We start from the raw sequence: 20,918 nt of genomic DNA on the forward strand, positions 1-20,918 counted from the left end.
AGTGACCCTTGTTACCAGCTGTTAGAGCTAATTCATAGTGACTGAAAAGAAGTCAAGAAGTATCTATCATTTTAAACTTCTTAGAATCCTTAACTGTTTGTAGTACTAAAAAGAAAATTAATTATGCCTTCATGTTTTGTATGCCATAGTAGTATTTTCAATTGAGGGTATTTTAAAAGCTGTTTTGAGGACAGATCTCTCATAGTGTCAAGGATTTTATTGTACCTGAAGTTATCACAAAGGTATCCATTTGTTGAATTCAGTAGCTGACAATGTTCTCAGCCATTTTATCTATATATTTTGTTTTATTTAACTTTCTCAGTAAATTTATAAGATCCTTCTCGTTTAACAGTCCATTTATAAGAACTCGCTCTTTACTGAGTGCAGGATAAAGTCCTGGCCTTTGTCTCATCGTGACAGACCTGACCCTTTGTACCTGTTTCTCTACACTCAGTTTCTGATACTCCAATTTCTTTGTTGAATTTTGCTCTCTGCTATTCTCTAACTATTGGCATTTTTCTAATGGAAAGGATTTTTGCCTCTCTTGACCTTGGTTTATACTATTAACTGTATTGTGTTCGTATAATGAACTGCCATTAAAAGTGAAGAGAGACTAGTTATCTCCTGCTACTCCCTCATTTTCACAGCAGTTAAACATTTGGGAAAGGATTGGTAAGGAAGGATGGTCTGGCTATGCAGAATGTGCCAGGGATTAACAAACATGTACAATTAAAACCTAGCTCTGTCATTAACCAGTTATAGGTTGGCTTACATGATCTTATTGAATTGATGCTCTCATCTCTAAAACTTGAGAAGTGGAATGAAGCATTGGGTTAGCAAACATGCTTTTTACTCTTTCCTTTCTCTTCCTTTTATTCTAACATGTTTGAAAGCTACTAGACTTTCTCATCAGTTTACAGCAATTTTCTGTGGCCGTGTTTCTCCCTGGAGAGCTGGGGAAGGATTGAATGGCATGCCTTGGAGTGAGGAAAGATCTGGTATTTGAAATGCATACCAAGATGAAATCTTTCAAATACCTCTACCTTTTCAGTAATATTTGTCTGTCATTCTTTCTTTTTGCTTGAGGCAAAAATATATGTAACTCAATTCAAAACACAATTCATGAACGCATTTTACTGTCTGGTCTTGTTACTGAACAAGTGACCTCTATTGCCATCTGTTGGTGAAAGTTGGGATTTTTAATCACACATGTAGTTTGCTTAGATAACTGAATTTTGCAAGTTGAAGAACTTTGTAATTCAGGAGAATTTAATTTCCCTTCATACTTGGTATTTGGAAGTAGTTTCAAATTAACAGTGAAGCGATAAGAACAGGAGGCCAGGATTCATCACAGAAATGACCAACGAGATACACACACACACACACACACACACACACACACACACACATATACATACTTATATATGTATTCTGCCTTTATAATTATGCATGTGCATACTTTAATATGGTTTCTTATAGATCGGAAAAACCATTTATACATATATACGCAATATGTGTATATGTAGACACATTAACTAGGGAGTTGGCTCTGTAGTCACAGAGACTGCGAAGTCCCAAGATGCCATGGGCAGTTGGCAAGCTGGAGACCTAGGAGAACTGATAGTAATTCATCTTTTCTCCCACGCCATTCTGTTCTCTCGTCATGCCACAGTAGCACACTTTGCCAGATATTTAAATCTACTTCTGATTCAGTTGGCTTGTTCTTATGCCACAATTGCTAATAGTATATAAGTATGGTTAAAAAAAAAACCAAAAACTGAAGTACATAGTATTGGGAGAGCCAACATAAAACTAAATGTTTACAGCACATTTATTTAGTTAACCTAGTTATCATACTTTGGTATAGGAAGTCAGAATTCTTTTCTTAGTTATTTCTTCTATTTTTTGAGATTATAATTTCATCATTTCTTTTCATTTTCCTCCCTCCAAATCCTCCCATTACCCCTTCTTACTATCTTTCATATTCATGACCTCTTTTTTGATTAATAGTTGTTACATAGATATATATGTATATATATTTCTAAATACACAAATGAAATATGTTCAGTCTGTACATATTTTATTTATTTATCTATCTATCTGTCTATTTATTTATTTTGGCTTTTTGAGACAGGGTTTCTCTGTATCGCCTTGGAGGTTGTCCTGGACTTGCTTTGTAGACTATACTGGCCTTGAACTCACAGAGATCTGCCTGCCTCTGCCTCCTGAGTGCTGGGATTAAAGGCGTGCACTACCAATGCCCGGCATGTATATATTTTAAAGAATTTGTTTTACTTTTTTTGTGTGTGTTTTTTCGAGACAGGGTTTCTCTGTATAGTCCTGGCTGTCCTGGAACTAGCTCTGTAGGCCAGACTGGCCTCAAAACTCACAGAGATCCACCTGCCTCTGCCTCTTGGGTGCTGGGATTAAAGCTATTCACCCCTGCCCTGGCTTGTTTTACTATTTTAAATTACATGTGGTGTGGGTAGGTGGTTTTTGAAACTAGAGGTGTCAGATCCCCCAGAGCAGTGGTTCTCAACCTGTGGGTTGCAACCTCTTTGACAGACTGCTGTCTCCTAAATTTTTTACATTACAGTTCATAGCAATAGCAAAATTACAGTTATGAAGTAGCAGTGAAAATAATTTTATGATCGGGGTCACCACAACACAAGAAACTGTATTAGAGGGTCACAGCATTGGTAAGGCTGAGAACCACTGCCCTGGAGCTGGTTTGAGGTGGTTGTGAGTGTCCTCCTTGAGTGTGGTGATTCCTGGAAGAGGAGCTGTAAGTGCTCTTAACTGCTCATTGTCTCTCCAGCCCTGCCATCATTCTTTGTGTTAGGATTACTTTGCAAATTATCTTCCTGAATTGTTTACGCTTAACCGTGAGATAGTCTATTTTGTAGTCTGTATGCCCCTTCAGAGTTGCACTTGCTTAACCGTGAGATACTCTGTTTTATAGTCTGTATCCCCCTTGAGAGGTAAGCATTTGAAAATCCTGCCCTCTGCAAGTTACATTTAGCCACCTCCTGTGCACAAGCAGCTCAAGCCGGTTTGGAACTCCGCATCTTCCTGCTTCTACCTTCTCAGTGCTAGGTTTGTAGGCGTGTGTCCCCATACTGGACTGATGGACCCAGTGTTCCCAACCCGTTGCCTTTTATATATGCACTCTACTTCAACGAGGGCATTAAATGGCTACAGGGTAAATGAAATACTTTCCTGCTGGATCACCTTCCTTCTAATTTAAGATGCTGACTTAGTTTATTTTGAAAACCTTCTTTCTTAAACTTCTTAAATGTGTGCCTCAAGCATTTAAAAACTTAACATAAAGTATAAATTGATGTTTTAGCTTAAACAACAATTTGGTGAATGAGTAAGTAAAGCATCCTGAGGAATGATTTATCTAGTTGTTCTGACATGATAATCTAAACATCCAGTAGAGTCACTTAACATTACCAGAGGTTTTCCCTTTTACATCTTGGGTGGTGTGTGAAATTGCTAGTCCTGTCATTATGGTTGGCTTCAAGTATTGGGAGTTTTTCCAGAACTTATTTTCTCACAGTTTTGGGGTGTGTTCATGTCCATGTGAACTACTACTATTGTTTGAAATTCTTGCTACTCTCAGATTTAAAATTAAGTACAGCTTATATTTTTACCAAGGATTTTATTCCAAGGATAAGTAACCTTTTAGTTCAGAACTGAGGATACATTGTATAATTTAAATAAGCTGTTAATAGTTGTTTAATTTATTGATACTAGGTATCCTTAGAAAATTTGAAATGCTTCAAAATGGGGAACATTTAAAGTTAGCTATTCAGACAGTATCACCTGCATAAGTATTCCAAAATTTGAAGAACTGGTACTTGAACTGCGTCTAATCCCCAAGCACTGGAGCTGAGGGAGGTTCAGTGGGCATTTAGAAGTCTGTTGTCAGCAGTAGAGGCTAGCACTCTATGGGATCAGTGTTGGTTTAGAAATGCAGATAGGTAGACTACACACTGAAGACTTAGTGTTTTTATTAAATATGTAAATCCAGCCCCCTTTGCCCTGAGTAAATAATTTGCCTAGCATAACACCCTTGTCTAGACCTATAGTTGAGGTTCCACATCCCAGGCTTTTACACTGCATCTCTAATTTACTCCTTAAGCAAGTTGGACAATGTGAATTGTTCATGGGTTCATGTGAATTGCATTTTTTTCTTTTTGATATCATCTGGTTTCTGTGTGACCAAGACTTCTGCATTAGGGTAGGTGCTAATGTATGAAGAGGATTGAAGTCAAGAGGGTAGAATGTGGGCATGCATGGTTTAGAGAAAGAGTGTCTAAATGAGGGTCGCAAAGAGAAGAGCTTGGAGAACTTGGATGGGAAGGGCGTGCCTGTCACTTCAGATGCTCTGCTGGTTTGGTGGAGGTGGGAAATTCTTAGTGTGTCAGGTATTTTAAAGATAGGAAATCGCTTCCTCAGATCATTTCCATATGGAAGTTCTTAATGATTCCCAGAACCTGTCCCTTCTAGTCTCCGTTTCTCTACTTGACTATTAAGATTTACACGGTCCTGCTGCTTGGAGCTCTGCTAGGGCTCATCAGGATTTCTCCATGTTTGGAAGGCCTGTGTGCTGAGTTGCATCTTCTCTTCACAGTGCCCTTCCTTTTAAATTTGTCTGTTTGTATTGCTTGTACTATTTCATCATGGTTTTGCCTTTTTACTTTTCAGCTCTCTTCTTTGCATTTCTAGATACCAACTTCTGCAGAAACCACCTGATTCTTGAAGCAGAATCACATCACAGTACAGTACACTAGTCCCTGGATCTTTCATTCTTTTGCTTCTTTCATTCCTAGCTATATTTTAAGTTTGACCAGAGTAGGAATACCTTCCATCCATCCTCTCTCTGTCCCTGTCTTCAGGCTGTCCATCTCTACAGTATAAACTTAAACAAGTTGTCCTCTTTAAAATGGTGTTGGATAACCAGTTGGCATGCTTTTCTGTAAAGAGAAGCTTTTTCCTTGAGAGGAGCTGTTCTGCCAGTCTGGTTCTAGAGCAGCATCAGTCCCAAATAAACACACAGGAGGCTATATTAGTTATGAAGCTGTTGGCCTTGTTTGTTTCTTACTGGCTAGCTCTGCTTTAAGTAATTACCCCATAATTGTTAATCTAAGTATGTCTCTTACCGGAGAATAGTTCCGGGCTCCTACCCCATGGCGTTACATGTTGACTCTCTTGTGTTTCTCCTTCCCAGAATCCTCCTGGACTCCTAGTCCCACCTATCTAGATTCCTATTGGCTCAACAGTACTTTATTGACAAAGGACTTCCCCAACACTTTTCCCTGGAGAAAACACTTTCTCCCACTCCCAACATTTCTTAATTGTCTATAGTAGTTCTTAATGTAGGACTGAGGCCTGATGGTGTTCCTTACCCCCCCTTTGGCATGGCTATTGTGTCTTTGTTCGTGTTGGTGAGACTTTGAGTGTAGCTTCTGGCATTTCCCAGGAGACACAATCTCACTGCAAACGCTCTGATCCTCTGGCTCTTACAGTCTTTCTGCCCCCTCTTCCACAAGTTCCCAAAGCTTTAGGTGCTGTAGTTGTGTTGTGTGTGTATCTGTTGGGACCGGGCCTCACAGCTCTACATTTTGATTGGTTGTGTTTTCTGAAATGTTGACCATCTGTTGCAAAGAGAAATTTCCTCTCTGTAGGTATAAGGGCAAATTGGTTAGCTAAAACCAAATGGTTGGCCCTGGAAGCATACATACAAGTTACACTCTACAGATTGAACAGGTTGTATTGGGTGTATTTAGGAATATGTATGTATAGATGTATACATTGTATGCAGCAACAATAATGAAAAAGAGGCCATCAATCTGAAAGAGAGCTAGAAGAGGTTTGTGAAAGGGTTTAGAGAGGAGGGATGTGTAATCATAATTTCACAATAAAATAAATAATTAAAAATAGATTACCTTAGTTTGATTGAATGTATTAAAGAGAAGATTCTTAGTGCATTGCCTCCTGGTAGAAAGCACCCCATAAATGTTAGTCTCATTTTTGTGCATTATACTGTTGTATCCAGTGTATGTAACATGTGATCTGAATTCATATGAAATTGCTTATTCCTTCTTTATAAAAGCAGAATGTTGGGACTGGAGAGATGGCTCAGTGGTTAAGAGCGCTGACTGCTCTTCCAGAGGACCTGGGTTCAATTCCCAGCACCCACATGGCAGCTCATAATTGTCTGTAGCTCCAGTTCCAGAATGTCTAACACTCTCACACAGATACACAGGCAGGCAAAACACCAGTGTACATAAAATAAAAGCAAATCATAAAAGCAGAATGTTATTTATGAAAAAGCTAGCACGAAGAGTTAATTGTGAATTTGTAAAACACTTTGGCAAAGCTCCAAAAATAGTAGTCATTTTAACAGTCATGGTTAAGATAGTTATTTGGATAGGGCTTTTTTTTTTTTTACTTTGGAAATATATTTTCTTACTATATGAACTATTTTGTGATACATTGCTGGGAGCCTTTATCGTTTACTACAGATATCAGCAATTAATATTCTAGGTATCAACTGCAGAATATTTGTTACTGCAAATTTGGTTGTATACAGAATATATACTGGGTACTTTGTATTCTCAAATAGGCCCCAGAGAAAGGAATTCTTTCTCACCGGGGCATCAGCAGTAAGAGCTGCAGCCTCTGGATCTCACACTCCGTAGCCTTAGTTTTTCCCTTTGATATAGCGCTGAGAAGCCCCCTTTAATGAGTTCACAGCAAGTGTTGCAAGTCACATCCCTCCTGAGACTTAAGTTTGCCAGGACGTTTTACAAATCACGTCCAAGGGGGAGATATGAGGCACCTGCTTTTCTCAAGGCTCTGTCTGCCCTCCCTGCTTGAGAGGTAGGCATGCCCTATTGTCAGAGAGTTGTTAAGTGTGCCTGTGGGTATAAAAACTAAAAGTCTTGTGGGATAAGAGACCTCAGGAGAACTTTTAGAAGAAGGAACTTTTGGAGACTTTCTAGAAAGAACTTTAGAGAATTTTTAAAGAACTTTAGAGAGCTTTTGAGAACTTTTTTGGGGAAGCCTCCATCTTTGAAGAGTAAAGAGCCATGGGGAAGAATGTGTGTGAGCCGGTTTATTTCCCTCTCACCTTTTAGAAAAACTTTACCCCGGCCTGCTGTCTAGCCCCTAGCCTGGACCCTGAGAGAGCATCGAGGCTGGAATTTGAATGGTCTAGTTCATATATGAATTCTTTGAAACTGTTTGTGTCCTTGTGTCCCGTGCCCCTGTCCCCCAGCTGATGACCAGAGAGAACCCAGGGCTTTATCCTGCCACTGAGTTAAATCCCCAACCCTTGTTCTCCCTCTTTTAAAAAGTGCTTGCTTTTTAATTGTGTGTGTGTGTGTGTGTGTGTGTGTGTGTGTGTGTGTGTGTGTGCGCGTGTGCGCGCGCCCAGCTGGACAAGGAGGTGTGGGATCTGCTGAAGCTTTAGTTAGAGGTGGATTGTGAGCTGTTCATGGTGGATGCTGGGAACCAGTTTCTCCTGCAAGAGCAGTGTGTACCCCTAACTGCTGACCAGCTCTTTAGCCTTTGATTGGAGAAGCCAATTGTGAGTTCTAAATTGATGGCTGTTTTGTCTTAGCACATTGAAGACCTTATTTTCTTGTTGGTGCTGTTGAGAAATCTTCAGGTTGTTTTTGTTGTTGTTCCTGTATGAATAATTTACCTCCCTTCACTCATTTTTAAAATAATTACTTGCCAGTTTAAAGTGATACGTGAGAAATGTGGTTCTCTTTGTTTGTCCTGCTCAGGGTGGTGACTAAGAAGAGGCACATCTCTTAGTTCTGGAAGCTCTCCAGCCCTTATCTTTAAAAGATGGCCTTCTTCCTTTCTCTCCTTTAGAACGCTCTTATGACTGTTGGGGGGCACTGTTTTCCACATCTCCCTCTGTTCACACTTCCGTCTGAGTGACACTCGCTGTTTTGTCACCCCATGAATTCCCTCTTCAGTAGAGTTGACACAATGCTTCTATAATGGATATGATTTTGTTTAAAGGGCTTGTTTCTTTTATGCTTTCCTTTCCTTCTTTTTTTTTTTTTTAGGTTACTGATTTCAGTTCTTTTGGGTTTGTAGGCCGTATCTGGTAGTTTTTCATGAGAGGTAATCCTAGTCATTGTTGCTTCCTTTAACTTAGAGCAGTGTGCATATATATACAGCTGGTAGTATCTGTGTGTTGAGTGTGTATGTGTGCGAGGGGGCATTTGTCTGACTGTCATATTACCTGTTCCTTGTTCAAATTTTGTTTCCACTGTCTTGTATTGAAGGATTTCAACTGGTGTGAATTTTATTTTATTTATTTTTAAGGCAGTGCCTCACTATATAGGGTGACCTCAAAGTCATGAAGTATGCCTGATCATGTGAATGTATTTTAATGTGAACTTCTTATGTTGAGGATCTTGGGATGGTGAAATTCAGATTCGGTATCTGTGGTATCGTCCCTGGAATAAGGATTGCAGGGGTAGATAATTTTATTCTAATCTCAACATCAAGCCCCAGCCAACACAGAAAAGTTTATTCATTTTCTATGCCAAGACAGTTTCCCCCAGAGCATCTTCCCAGTGTTGGGCCCAGCTTTGACCTCTCTGGCTCTACCTCAAACGGAGATGGGTGGGGGTGGGGTGGGAAGGAGAGAGTGAGTTATTTGCGTAGTTCTCTTCTTATCTCTCTTCTACTGGGACTCGAATTCAAGTTCTTGTTCTAAATTTCTCATGAAGCTCAGCGAGTTTTTAGATTATTTTGTCAACTCTGTTGCCTGGTCATCATCCTTTGCTAGTTAAATGACCAAATCTTACCTGTCATCTTATGATCTTGTGTGTGTCATATTTGATCACTATTGCCCAGTCCTTTTACTGCTCATCTGACTTTTATATAATCTTGCCTTATGAATGATTGCTTTGTTTAGGCATTCTCATTCTTTCAACTGATATTTATTAAGTAGATAATTGAGGTGAAATATGCTATATGTACATGAATGCAAAGATGAAGGATAATGGTGTGTTATTTTCTTTTTTTAAAACATAGGTAGGTCTTTAACATTAAGAAACTAAAATTATCATTAAGGAATGATAACATAAACAGTGTGAAAATGACATTGTAGGAGATATTGGGCAGGGAATCTTCTATAACCCAGATCTTTATCAGAACTCATTCTTTTGACATTTCTATCAAAATAAATTGAGCTTTTTGTGAACTCTAAATAGCAAAAATAATCACTTAGTACTGTACCAGAAATGGCCTTAAGAGGCAGCTGCATTTTTTATTAACCTTTTGTCATAAACAGTTCAATATCAATTGTACTCAGCATTTTTAGTGACTAATTATAAAAACAAAAATATTGTAATCCGGGACTAATCCAATCTTACTTTCTTAGATTAAAAAAAGGTAAAGTCACATGGTAGGAGTAGGCTCGACTTAGTGCATGGGCACAGACTGCTCACACTCTGGGATTCCATGAGTAGCAGAAAGTGTAACTTTAAATGTTATTTAAAATAAATGTTGAAGAAAAGCTGGCTACCTGTCATAACTTAAATACCAAAGAGTCTAAGAATGTCACCTCACAGCTTTTTAATTATTATTGGTGTGCATATGCCACAGGCTGTGTGAAGACTGGAGTACCGTTTTGAGGCATTTGTTTCTCCTATCTTTACATAGGTTCCTTGTGGTTGAACTTAAATTGTTAAGCTTGTGTGGCAGTTGCCTCTCCATCTAACTCGCCTCATTTCTTAAATTTCTTACTTGTAATAATCTATTTGAATATTTAAATTATGGGATATCATTTTACATAAATTCCATTAAAAGCAGAAACAGATTTTGCTCAACTCCAGATGGTCTAATAGTATTTGAGTCAAACTGGGAATCACAGGACTCGCAGACTTTCATGAAGATTATGCAAATGCTGCAGCCACAAAGCAGTCATAATTATGGTAGAAATCATTCTATAAAAAGAGCGACCCATATTTTGGTCTGACTCACAGGTACACCACATTTTGGCTGGTCAATGAATAGTGTGCATACATTATTAAACGCATGAGTAAGGGAATGAGGCTGACAGTTAATGGTGTTGAAGAATGAAAACTAACAGTATGTCCAGACAATGGTACACTTGCCTTTAATCCCAGCAGTTGGGAGGCAGAGGCAGGCAGATGTCCAAGTTAGAGATCAGCCTGGTCTACAGAGTTAGTTCCAGGACAGACAGTGCTACACAGAGAAACCTCTGTCTCAAAAGAAAAGGAAGAAAATTTAAAAACCAACAGTCTAAACTAAAAGTCTTCTGTATAAACTGTGTAAACACTGCAGCTAGAGTAGAGATGGAGAGGCAGCTGAAGCCTTGAACCCTTGATAGATTGGAGACTGGAGGCTTGTCTACACAGTGCTTGACTTGGAGTTGATGATTCAAGAAGTGGGTGTCTGACATCCGACCATAGCAGTAAGTGTCTGCTATTCTTATTCCCTAATGAGAGTATTACAGTGTGGCAATTACAGAGAAGGGTGTACGTATAGCCTCGGATGCTAAAGGAAATAAAGTTTAGTTATATGTGGTTTTTACGATTATCAGTGATGTTTGGTTGTCCAAATAGTTCCAAAGAAACCACACCAATTCATTGTGTATCACACTAGTTTCCTTGTTATAGGACATTGAAAACACCAAAAGTGTATGCTTTGTAAAAATGGTTAAGATGTCTGTAATACTCACAGCACAGATCATCTTAGGAAAAACTATGCATCTGTGCACTGAGATTGATTAATAGCGTATTTCCCCATCAGCTTTAATCCTGTGTTTGTTTATTAAAGGAAAAGACAAAAATCCTTGGTGTGGTATTTGAAGTACCCTTGAAAAGATGAGCAGTTAGGAGGCTAAGTGGTTGATTGTCTGCAGTTTGATGATCTGGATTGTGAACTCAAGCAAGGATATGAGTCTACACATTTCAGGGTTTCCTACTAGGGGGCTCATATTGCTGGTTGGAAAGAACTCAGAAGACAGCCAGAATAAATATCTTCAGAACTAGAAAAGAGAGTAAGTTGAAATTAGTGAACTTAACTAAGAAATAGTTACTGTAATATTTGTAATCATGTGCCACTTTATATCCCTAGTAAAATTAAATATATATATAAGACATTTATTTAATTTGTCTTGGAGATGCATGCCAAAAGAATAAACCATGTTTCGTTTAGTTTCGCATATAATGGATTTTAATATAACTTGTTTTCATGAAATATTTTAATAACAAAAATTGGCAAAGCCAGACATGGGGCATGAGGTAGGAGGATTGCCTTAGATTTGAGGCCAGCCTACATTCTACAGTGAATTGTAGACCAATCTGGATTATGAAAAGAATCTGTTTCAATACACACACACACACACACACACATTGAAAGCAAAGAAAACATGATTCAAATATATTAACGTTTTGTCCTTGTCTGTATTACCTTTTTTTAGTAAATAGTAAATTCTATGTATCCAACATGTAAAATAGGTTAAAGATACAATAAGTCAGTTTTTCCTAACAGTAGGGGGCGCTCTTAGACTTACAAATTCTTGTTACCTGTCTCCCCCGCCCCCCCCCCCCAAGGCTAGGAAATCATTTGAAAACATTTTGTTACATAATAAGCGTTATTGCCAGAGAAAATCAGAGACCAGCTTAGGCTCTGTAGTAAGTTTTAGATCAGTCTGGTCTGCAGAGTAAGATTCTGATTCAGAATGCAAATACACCTCCCTCTCCCTCTCTGAGACTAAAATTGAAAATAGGCCAAGAAAACCTGATTCAACTGTATTAATGTATAATTAATTATAAAACTGGGTTTAAAATATTTATTTATTGAGATTGGCTCTCACTGTAGCCCAGGCTGGCCTAGAACTTTCTATATAGCTCAGACTGGTCTAGGGCTGTGATCTCTTACTTTGGCCTCACAGGTTGGGGTTACAGATATGAATCACCATGCCCATCACAATTTGATTTGTAGTGTAGTAGGGCAAATGACAGCCTTAACCTTAGTATATCGTAAGGATAATGGAGCCTGTGCAGGGAGACAGTGTGAGCTAGAAGGAGTTTCTATGCTCTTGATTTCATATTAATTTTGTAAATGGCTTCTAAATTCTACCAATTCAAATATATTTTAAAAAATTGTAGCACCTAGGAGGTGCTAAGGCTAATCTGAAGAAATGAAGATAATTTAACACATTCTTGAAAGCTACTGCCCTTAGTTATAATTTGAAACCCCAGGAGCATGTTTTGGTTCATCTAAGAAACAGATTCCTAATCCTCGCATGTGAGGATTTTCATGCTGCTCACCAGATATACTCTGATTGCCAGCCATGTATTGAGTTTCTGTCTTTTTTATTTATTTAGAAAGCTACCACATTTACACTATATAGTTGAATAGACATTGAGGAATTGCATGTTCGCTGCATTGTTGTAGGAGCATATGCACCATGTGTCAGTGCGTATTAGCTCAGTTTCTCCACCACAGCGCTGTGAAGTAGGCACTGTTGCCCATCTTATATATGAGGAAACTACAGAAAGTTGATTTGTTGCATTCAGATGTAGACGGCAAGCTCGTGATTTGTTGGGGAGGTGGCAGAGGAGTCTGTACTGGGAGTTGAACCTAGGTCTTCACACTGCACGCATGTTCTACTGCTGAGCTGTGTCCCTGCCTGCCTGCCTCACTGTTCCCCCTACTCAGTTGCCAGGTAAATAGTGTAGAATGCCTAACTTACAGTTTCTCTTTTGAAGAAAGACATTTAAGTTTGGAAGTCTGTTTACCCCTGCCAATTTATGGAAAAGAAGAAATTATGGTGTATTGTTTGGGAAAGCCAGTAAAATCCCAAGTGGATATTCTGCTCTTAGTGAAGTGGAAAGAAACAACAGTGTCAATGCAGAGATTATTTGGCTGGAGTTTTAAATGTTCTGAGTCATATTCTGCTTCCTCTCTTGCCTGTTAGTGTCCTCAGATGCTGTCCTTTGTGTTATATGGGAGTAGTAATGGCGTTGTTGTCACACTTGAAAGTACAGAGTTTTTTCTTTACCCATGTTTTCAGTGAGATAACAGATTGAGGATATTCAGCAACACAAATGAACCTACCATGTATTGTGGTTTGGTGACATGTCCTATAATCTTTTTTATTTTTGAGTATTTGTGGTATCTTGGTAGAGCAGTAATGTCAAGTTTCTTCAGTATTGTTAATCTAGAGGTGGCATCTGAATCTTGAGACCATCACGGAGTTCCGGGATGTATCACTTTGCCAAATGTTTCACATACTTGTTATTTAGTTAAAACTAAAAATGCTATGCAGTGTGAGTCTTGCCCTCACAATATTCACTTACTGAGTGAAGTGGGACTTTGTTTTGCTGTAATTGAAGCGACTATGACACACTTTGTATTTCTGATCTTTGAACACAGTGGCTTAGTGAAAACAAGAACTTAGTAGACTCTGATAGCCTTTCCCAGTGCGGCAGGGGCATGGCTGTCTTGGTGAGCTTAGACAAAGACACACATTTTGATTTCTTTTCCTTTTTTCCTAACAGGAATAATGTATTTGTGGCCTTGGACATGAAGTAATCAGACCTGTTGCTGTTGATATAGGATCAGGGACTGATGAGGGAAGCATGGACCTAATGAACGGGCAGGCAAGCAGTGTTAATATCGCAGCCACTGTTTCCGAGGTAAGACATGCAATGACCTCATTACAAAGTTTCTTATCTGGGTTTCTAAAGTTCTGAACATTAAAGTTGGTTTTAAAATCAATGTGAGCATAGAACTAGCTAGCTTCTACAGTTGTCTTTCCAATTACTCTTTCTCAGTCATCATACAAAGTAATAGCTTTTGTTGTTAAGTATCTTTGTGCCTTGCTCATGTTTGTCTCTTCCCTCCTGTCCTGCTCGCTAGTCTCCGTCCCTCTTATAAATGGTCCCCCTCAGCTTTGATCACACACACATGCCTAGGTTCTGCATATGCGAAAGAGTTTGCCTTTGTCCCCTCCCGTTGCTTTCTCTTATTTTCTCCTCCCTTCCTTATAGGCTTCTTACTCTCACTTAATAGCTCCCATTCTGCCTTCCTGTTCTATACAGATACATGCATATTTATATTTAAATGTGGATTCTTCATAATCAGAGAAAAGCATGCAGTATTTGTTTTTCTGAGGACTAGTATATGTGCGCTAGCATGTGTGTGTGCACGCGTGTGTGTGCGTGTGTTGTAGACAGATGGATGTACAGGTTCATGTGCCTGAGTATGCCTTACTGCCATGAGACAGACAATGCTGGGGTTGCAGGCATGTTTGGCCCTGTCTGGTTTTTTATATGTTGCTGAGCCTCATCAGGGCCTCATGCTCGGAGAGCAAGCTCTTTTACTGCTGAGCCATTTTAAAGGATGCTTGTTTGTCTATTTATTTGTTTTGAAACAGGGTCTCACTGTGCAGACCAGGCTGGCCTTGAACTCACAGAGGTCTGCCTGTTTCTGCCTCCTATGTACTGGAATTAAAGATGAGTCACTATGCCCGACTTTAAGAAGAAGAAGAAGAAACCCCCAATAAGTACTTGTATGATGCAATTAACATGCTAAGGACAAAAATGATTGCTTAACACTCTTGATTAGCATTGAAACTGTTTTGGGGTGTTCTTCTATCACATGAACCTTTAGGTGCCTTCTAGACTTTGACTTTAAGCCTATGGCTGATCAGATTGTAAGAGGACAAGCGCAGTTGAAGTGGACGTCAGGACTGAGCCAGAAAGTCAGTTCGTGCTTTATGTGTTGTGACTTCATTTTTCCTCACCATTTCTTGCTTTGTTTACAAATCTTGAATAATTAATAATTTCAGCATTTCCTACTTTTGGGGAGATTTTCTTACTGAGCTAGAAGAGAATGTTGTACAAAACATTGTTTTTTCCTCTTAAAAGTAAGTGAATTACATTAGGCTTTAGAGTAATGTACTTTGTTATATGAGAAGGAAGGTTAAAGAGGTCTACCTTTAAATAGTTGTACTGTGGCAAGACAAAATTAAAAACATGTTTTCTCTGCTTCATTTTAAGTTTTAGATTTTTAACACATCACTGCAGATTTCCTTAAAGGTGATGTTATGGATAAAATACTTAACTTGAACCAACTGATGTTTTCCTTAATGTCTTCTGTGGCTTTTAGGCTTTCTGTTGGCATGATAAAACACCACAACCAAAAGTGACTCGGGAAGGAAAGGGTTTATTTCAGTTTACAGAGCGAGAGGGCAGGAATGCAAGGAAGAAAACTGGAAGCAGGAACTCAAGTGGATTCCCTGGAGGAAAGCTGCTTACTAGCTTGTTCCCAGGCTCCTCCACCAGCTTTCTTAGTCCAGACCCATTTGCCCAAGGATGGTGCCTCTCTCACACTACCCATAACTCCAGCTCCAGGCAGCCTGACCCCTCTTCTGTCCTCCAAGGGTATCTGAACGCTTGTAGAACAGACACACACACACACACACACACACACAAACAGTTCATAAAAGAAAGAGTACTACTTGCTATTTAATTTCAGCTAAATGAACCAGGAAAAAACCAGGAAAGTGAGGCAGGCAGAGCAGGGCATGGCTATAATCCTAGCATCTGGAAAACAGGCAGAAGAGCATCAGCTGTACACTGGGCTTGGGTGAGCCTGGGCTCCATAAGATCTGGCATTTTAAAATAAAAACATTCTTGAGTAATTTCACCCCCTCAGTGTGGGCAGGACCTATGATTTGCTTCCAACGAAGAGAATATGCATCAGTTAGCAATAAGAAAATGTCCCACAGCCATGCCTACAACACACAGTCTGATGGAGGCAATTCTTTAAGTTCCCTCTGATGTGTCAATTTGACAACCAAGGCTAGCCATTAACATATATCAACATGTATGAATGACTTATGCCATTGTTTAATAAATGGAGTTCTAAATATTTTCTTGTGGTTTATGTTATAAGAGTATTTTCTGTTTCTTCTAATTTTAAAAGTTATAAGTACAGTCATTCATTGCATAATGGCATTTTGGTCAATAGCTACTTCATGTATAGTAATGGTGCCATGATCATGTTGTAACCATTGTAGATTATGTGAGTAAACTGTGATAAAATTGACAAGATTGTTTAACAGAAATTGGCAATATCTGCATTGTTAAGTGATGCATGCCTGTGGGTATACAGTGGTCTCTTTTCTTTACCTCATGCCAGAACTAGCTAAAATCAGACATACAAGAGTGACTTACATAAGAACCTAAAAAAATTGAAACTCAACATTAGTTTTCAAATTTTCTGACTGTTTATATAGCATTCTTCCAACTAAGCAGCGTGCTCTGCTCAGCTTTTTTCTGCATCTCTTATTATTAGTGTTCTTAGTTCCTCTGTGTGTGTGTGTGTTCATGCTCATGTGGATGTGCTCATACTTGTGCAAGTGGACACCAGCTGCTGAAACAGGTGTCTTCGTTCACTCTCCAGTTCCATTCTGAGGGCATTTGTCCCTGAACCCAGAGCTCATGATTCAGCTGGTCTGACTGGCTGACACACTCTATGGATCCTCTTTTCTCCGGGTACTGCCCAGCACTGGGGCTATGGAAGTGCATACTCTGCCTACATTTTACAACATAGGCTCTCAAGTTTATATAGCAGATGCTTTACCAACTGACCATGCCCTCAGCCCCAGAACAGCCTGTTTGCTTTGTGTGACACAGACTGAGATGGTGTTTAAAGGCTGTGCTTTCTTTCTTGACAGAAAAGCAGCAGCTCTGAGTCGTTAAGTGACAAGGGCTCTGAACTGAAGAAAAGCTTTGATGCTGTGGTATTTGATGTGCTTAAGGTTACACCAGAAGAGTACGCGGTAAGCTTTCTGCCTCCAGCTTTTCAGTTTTTGCATGTAGTTTACATACTTGTATTACTATTATTACTGAGTTAGAGTTGGAGAATAGCACAAGTATGGCGAAGGAGGAGGTGGGAGGGAAGGACAACTTTCTTTTTAAAGGGCAGTTTCTTGTTACCCCTTCTGTTTGTTAAAAATCGGGTGTGATCACTGCCTTTGCTGACTCAAGCCACCTATTGTATCCAAAAGTATTTTCTTTTTGCTGTTTTGTAAATTTAGAAATTGGGAAATGGTATTTCTCAATCATTGGAATATCTAGAATTTTCTCAAATTACCTGGCAAATCTTTTTAGCTGACATAAGTGTTTGTTTATTTAGGTATTTGGTTTCCTTTTGTTAACTGAATAAACTGCTTTTTTGATCTGGAACCACTTTGCATTCCAGGAATAGTGTTCTTGTGTGTAGTATGTGTTCCCCTTGCCTGATTGCTTCCCTTAAATGTGTTTGTTTGTTTTTATACATATATCTGTCTATTTGTTTGAGAAAGGGGCACATGCACCATGGTTGGTGGGTGTGGTCAGAGGGCAACTTCAGAGTTGGTTCTCTGCCTCTGCCATATTGGAACCAGGGTTTGAACTCGGGTCCTGAATTTAGGTCATCAGTCTTGATGCTGAGAGACCTAATGATCCATTTAATGGATGATAATGCCAAAATATGTTCCTTTTCCAGCCTTGAGTATGGTACCTAGGAGTAATTATATTTCATGGCACAAAGACTACAATTTCTACTTTCGTTAAGTCCTTAAAGACTATGTATTTAGTAATTTAGTAAGGAGTAGAGATTTATTTTGAATAAATTTTGTATCATAGGGTCCCGGAGAACTTGGCATTCAAAACAAAACAAACCCCATTTTTTGTCTTTCAGGGTCAGATAACGCTGATGGATGTCCCAGTGTTTAAAGCTATTCAGCCAGATGTAAGTAGTTTTAGGAATATTCCTGTAAACATAGAGAATAATTAACCACAGTGTCTTAAGATGTTCAAGAGATCCAAATCATATTTCATATAATCATTAAATGTCAAAGCTTGTACCTTCCCTGTGTTTATTCTGACCTTGGAGACTCAGGTGGTGTTCCTCAGAGTACATTCTTTATCATGAATGGGATACTTGAATCACTGGGCTCATTTGCTGTCATTGCTGAAGGACATAATAGACTTATACAAGTTAATTGATTTACTCAGGGCACTGAAGCTTTTTAATGGGAAGGTGAAAATTAGACATAACCTGAATTTCATATAATGTGACTATATTATTTTAGCTTATTTAATTTTTAAAAATTATTGTGTGTGCTCATGTGTGGTGTGGTGTGGAGGCATGTGCAGATCAGAGAACAACTTTTATGAAATCAGTTTTCTTTTTCTACCTTCATGTGGAGCTTGGACTCAGGTGGCTAGATTTGGGCAGCCCCTGTGTTAACACTTTAGAGGAGGACCAAGAAACACATTTTCCCCCAATAAAAATAAAGGAACTGATAGTATATATCTATCTACTCACTCACTATAAGCGTGGGTGTGGGTGTGTGTTTGTGTTTATCTTTTGGGGGGTCTTTTGAGACAGGGTTTCTCTGTGTAGCTGTGGCTGTCCTGGAACTTGCTCTGTAGACCAGCCTGGCCTCAAACTGATCCCTCTGCCACTACCTTCTGAGTGCTGGGATTAAAGGCATTTTCTGGGATTAAAGGCATTTGCTGACATGCCCAAAAGAGTTTATCATTTTTAAGACCTGTGTATAGTAATATTTTTGCTTTATTGATCAGGGAATAGTGGTAATTATTTTTTTATATACAACTGTCTACGTTTCTTTTGTATTGCTGTAACAAAATGTGTGATGCTGAGTACTTTTATAGAAAAGGTTTATTTAGGTATAGTTTTAGGGGATGAAAGTCCAGGGCCAGGAGGTATTATCTTTGGACCTTAAATGAAAGCCCCATGGGCTGTCTCAAATGTGGCGAAAAGTAGAAAGGGACATGGCCATGTGCAACAGGGGCCAAGTGTGGTTGTCTTTAGGATGACCCAGTCCTGGAGAGAGCCAACTCAGTCCTGGTGTGCTCCTATGTGCTGACTGCTTTATACAAGACTTCCTCTTAAAGCTTCTCCATCCCCCCACACTGGAGACTCAACCTTAGCACACGTGCTTTTGAGGACACATCAGGTTGAATCCAAACTATACCAATATAATTTAGCTTTGACATTTGGCTCAGATTCTAAGAAGACAGTTTTTGCTCTTAGTGGGTAAGACTATAACTTGATTTTTGTCCCCCAAACAAAAAACCATTTTGATAGTTGATGGTTGGTTCTTTGGGGAATAACATGCAGTAGTTGTTGTGTTATATACAATCTATAGTGACCCAGAACACTGTAATAACTAATAAATCCATTACATCTGAACTGTAAACAGGTTATTTTGATTTTTTTCTAAGTAGGCTACTTAATGTGTTAATACCCCGAGTTTACCACTTATCAAGTGAAGTGAGAGCTGCCTGCATGTTCTCTGGGCCCCTGACGTGTCCCACAAGCCTCTGATTGTCTTTTTCTACCTTGCAGAATGGTTCAGAAGTAGAGCTATTGGATTAATAGTGGACAGAGGAGAACTGTGTGCTCTATAAATAATGGGCAAACAGGGAATGGCTTTTATATTTCAGTGACAAAAAAAAAACCAACCTGGAGGACTGACTCATTTCTGTTACTGACAAAAATTACCCCACCACATACCCCAGGATATAAGTCTTCTAAGAATCATTTTTCTTTTGACTAAAGTACATCATTGCTCTTTCATGGAAATCTAGTGTTGTTTACTGAACGGTGCATTATGTAGTAGCCACTTTATAAAATAAAAAGGGGAAATCAGTGGGTAGTTTTATTTAACCTGTGATATTCAAGTATTTCAGCTTGTAACCAACATAAGATTTTTATTGAGATATTTTATCCTTTTCCCCTATGCTAAGCTTTCTGATCCCAGAGTTGTCTTTAGATTACTGCATGTTTTTACCTGGAGTAGCTTCCTTTCAGGTGTCTGTAGGACTTAAGACTAGTGACATAGAGATTGTACACTAGGTTGTTGTCTGAAGAGATAGACTTCCATTCTGAAAGGATTTATTATGTCTCTTTGGATACTGAACAATACTTTGTGAACCTTCAAGTTTCCCTTGACTTCATTTCTTCAGTAAATTTAGCACAATCTCCTTGATTCCCACTCCCCCACCCTATTTGAAACAAGGTCTTAGGTAGCCAGGGCTAGCCTTGAACTCAGTATATATAAAGCTGAAGACATGAGACCAGGAACTCCTGATAGCCCTTTCTCCACCTACTAAGTGCTAGGGTTATAGGTGACACTATTGCACCCAGCTCTGTTGATTTTTGTTCTGCCTTCATAAATAATTAGTTTTTCTGCTATCAGCACCACAGTCTAAGAAGCCATCTTTTCCCACTGAGTCACAACAGTGCCTTCTCACTTCATCTGTGTGTGTACTGGTCACTTTTCTTGTCACTGTGCCTAAATATCCAACAGAACCAACTTTCTGGAGGAAAGATTTAAGCTGTGGTTTCAGAGAGGCCCAGCTGCCTGGTGGGGCAGGAATGTGGAACAGAGTGGTTGACCAGAGACAGGGGCATGCTGGCACTCAGCTGGCCCCTCATCCCACGCTATGGTGCTCCCCTCATTCAGAGTGGGTGGGTCTGTTAGTTAATAATCGCTGGAAAACTCTCACAGACACACCTGGACAGGTATGTGCTACACCATCTTCTGAGTGACTTGAAATCCATTCCATCGACAACACAGTTAAACCCTCACAGTGAGCTTTTGCTCTGTTCTGATCCCTGAGGTCTGTTCTCTATCAGGTAGCCTTGGCAAGCAACACTGAAACTGAAAATGTGCTCACGTGACTCCTATTCAAATCACCTCAGTGGTTTCGCTTGCTTTGAGGATAAAGGAAAACCATCACAACGGGGTTTGTGAATCTCTTCATCATGTTGCCTTTTTCTTGCTTCTAAGCAGATTTCTACCTTTCTTTCGGCCTAGC

General features: G+C 39.3%; 1 protein-coding gene across 7 annotated transcripts in view; it reads left to right on the forward strand.

Annotated features, from left to right (window-relative positions):
- The window catches only part of Ralgps2 (Ral GEF with PH domain and SH3 binding motif 2), a 136,796-nt gene that overhangs the window by 17,300 nt on the left and 98,578 nt on the right, over window positions 1-20,918 (forward strand). For 6 of the 7 annotated variants that reach the window (XM_040738637.1, XM_040738640.1, XM_005071315.4 and 3 more), the window contains exons 2-4: window positions 13,575-13,712; window positions 16,760-16,864; window positions 17,767-17,817. In XM_040738637.1, coding sequence (XP_040594571.1) covers window positions 13,656-13,712; window positions 16,760-16,864; window positions 17,767-17,817 — 213 coding nt within the window. In that variant the 5' untranslated portion in view covers window positions 13,575-13,655. Of the gene's footprint in view, window positions 1-13,574; window positions 13,713-16,759; window positions 16,865-17,766; window positions 17,818-20,918 lie in introns of those variants that run through there. The other variant, XM_040738642.1, reaches the window with a different exon arrangement.

This window comes from Mesocricetus auratus, unplaced genomic scaffold, assembly GCF_017639785.1.
Source record: "Mesocricetus auratus isolate SY011 unplaced genomic scaffold, BCM_Maur_2.0 Super-Scaffold_100676, whole genome shotgun sequence".
Taxonomy (NCBI): domain Eukaryota; kingdom Metazoa; phylum Chordata; class Mammalia; order Rodentia; family Cricetidae; genus Mesocricetus; species Mesocricetus auratus.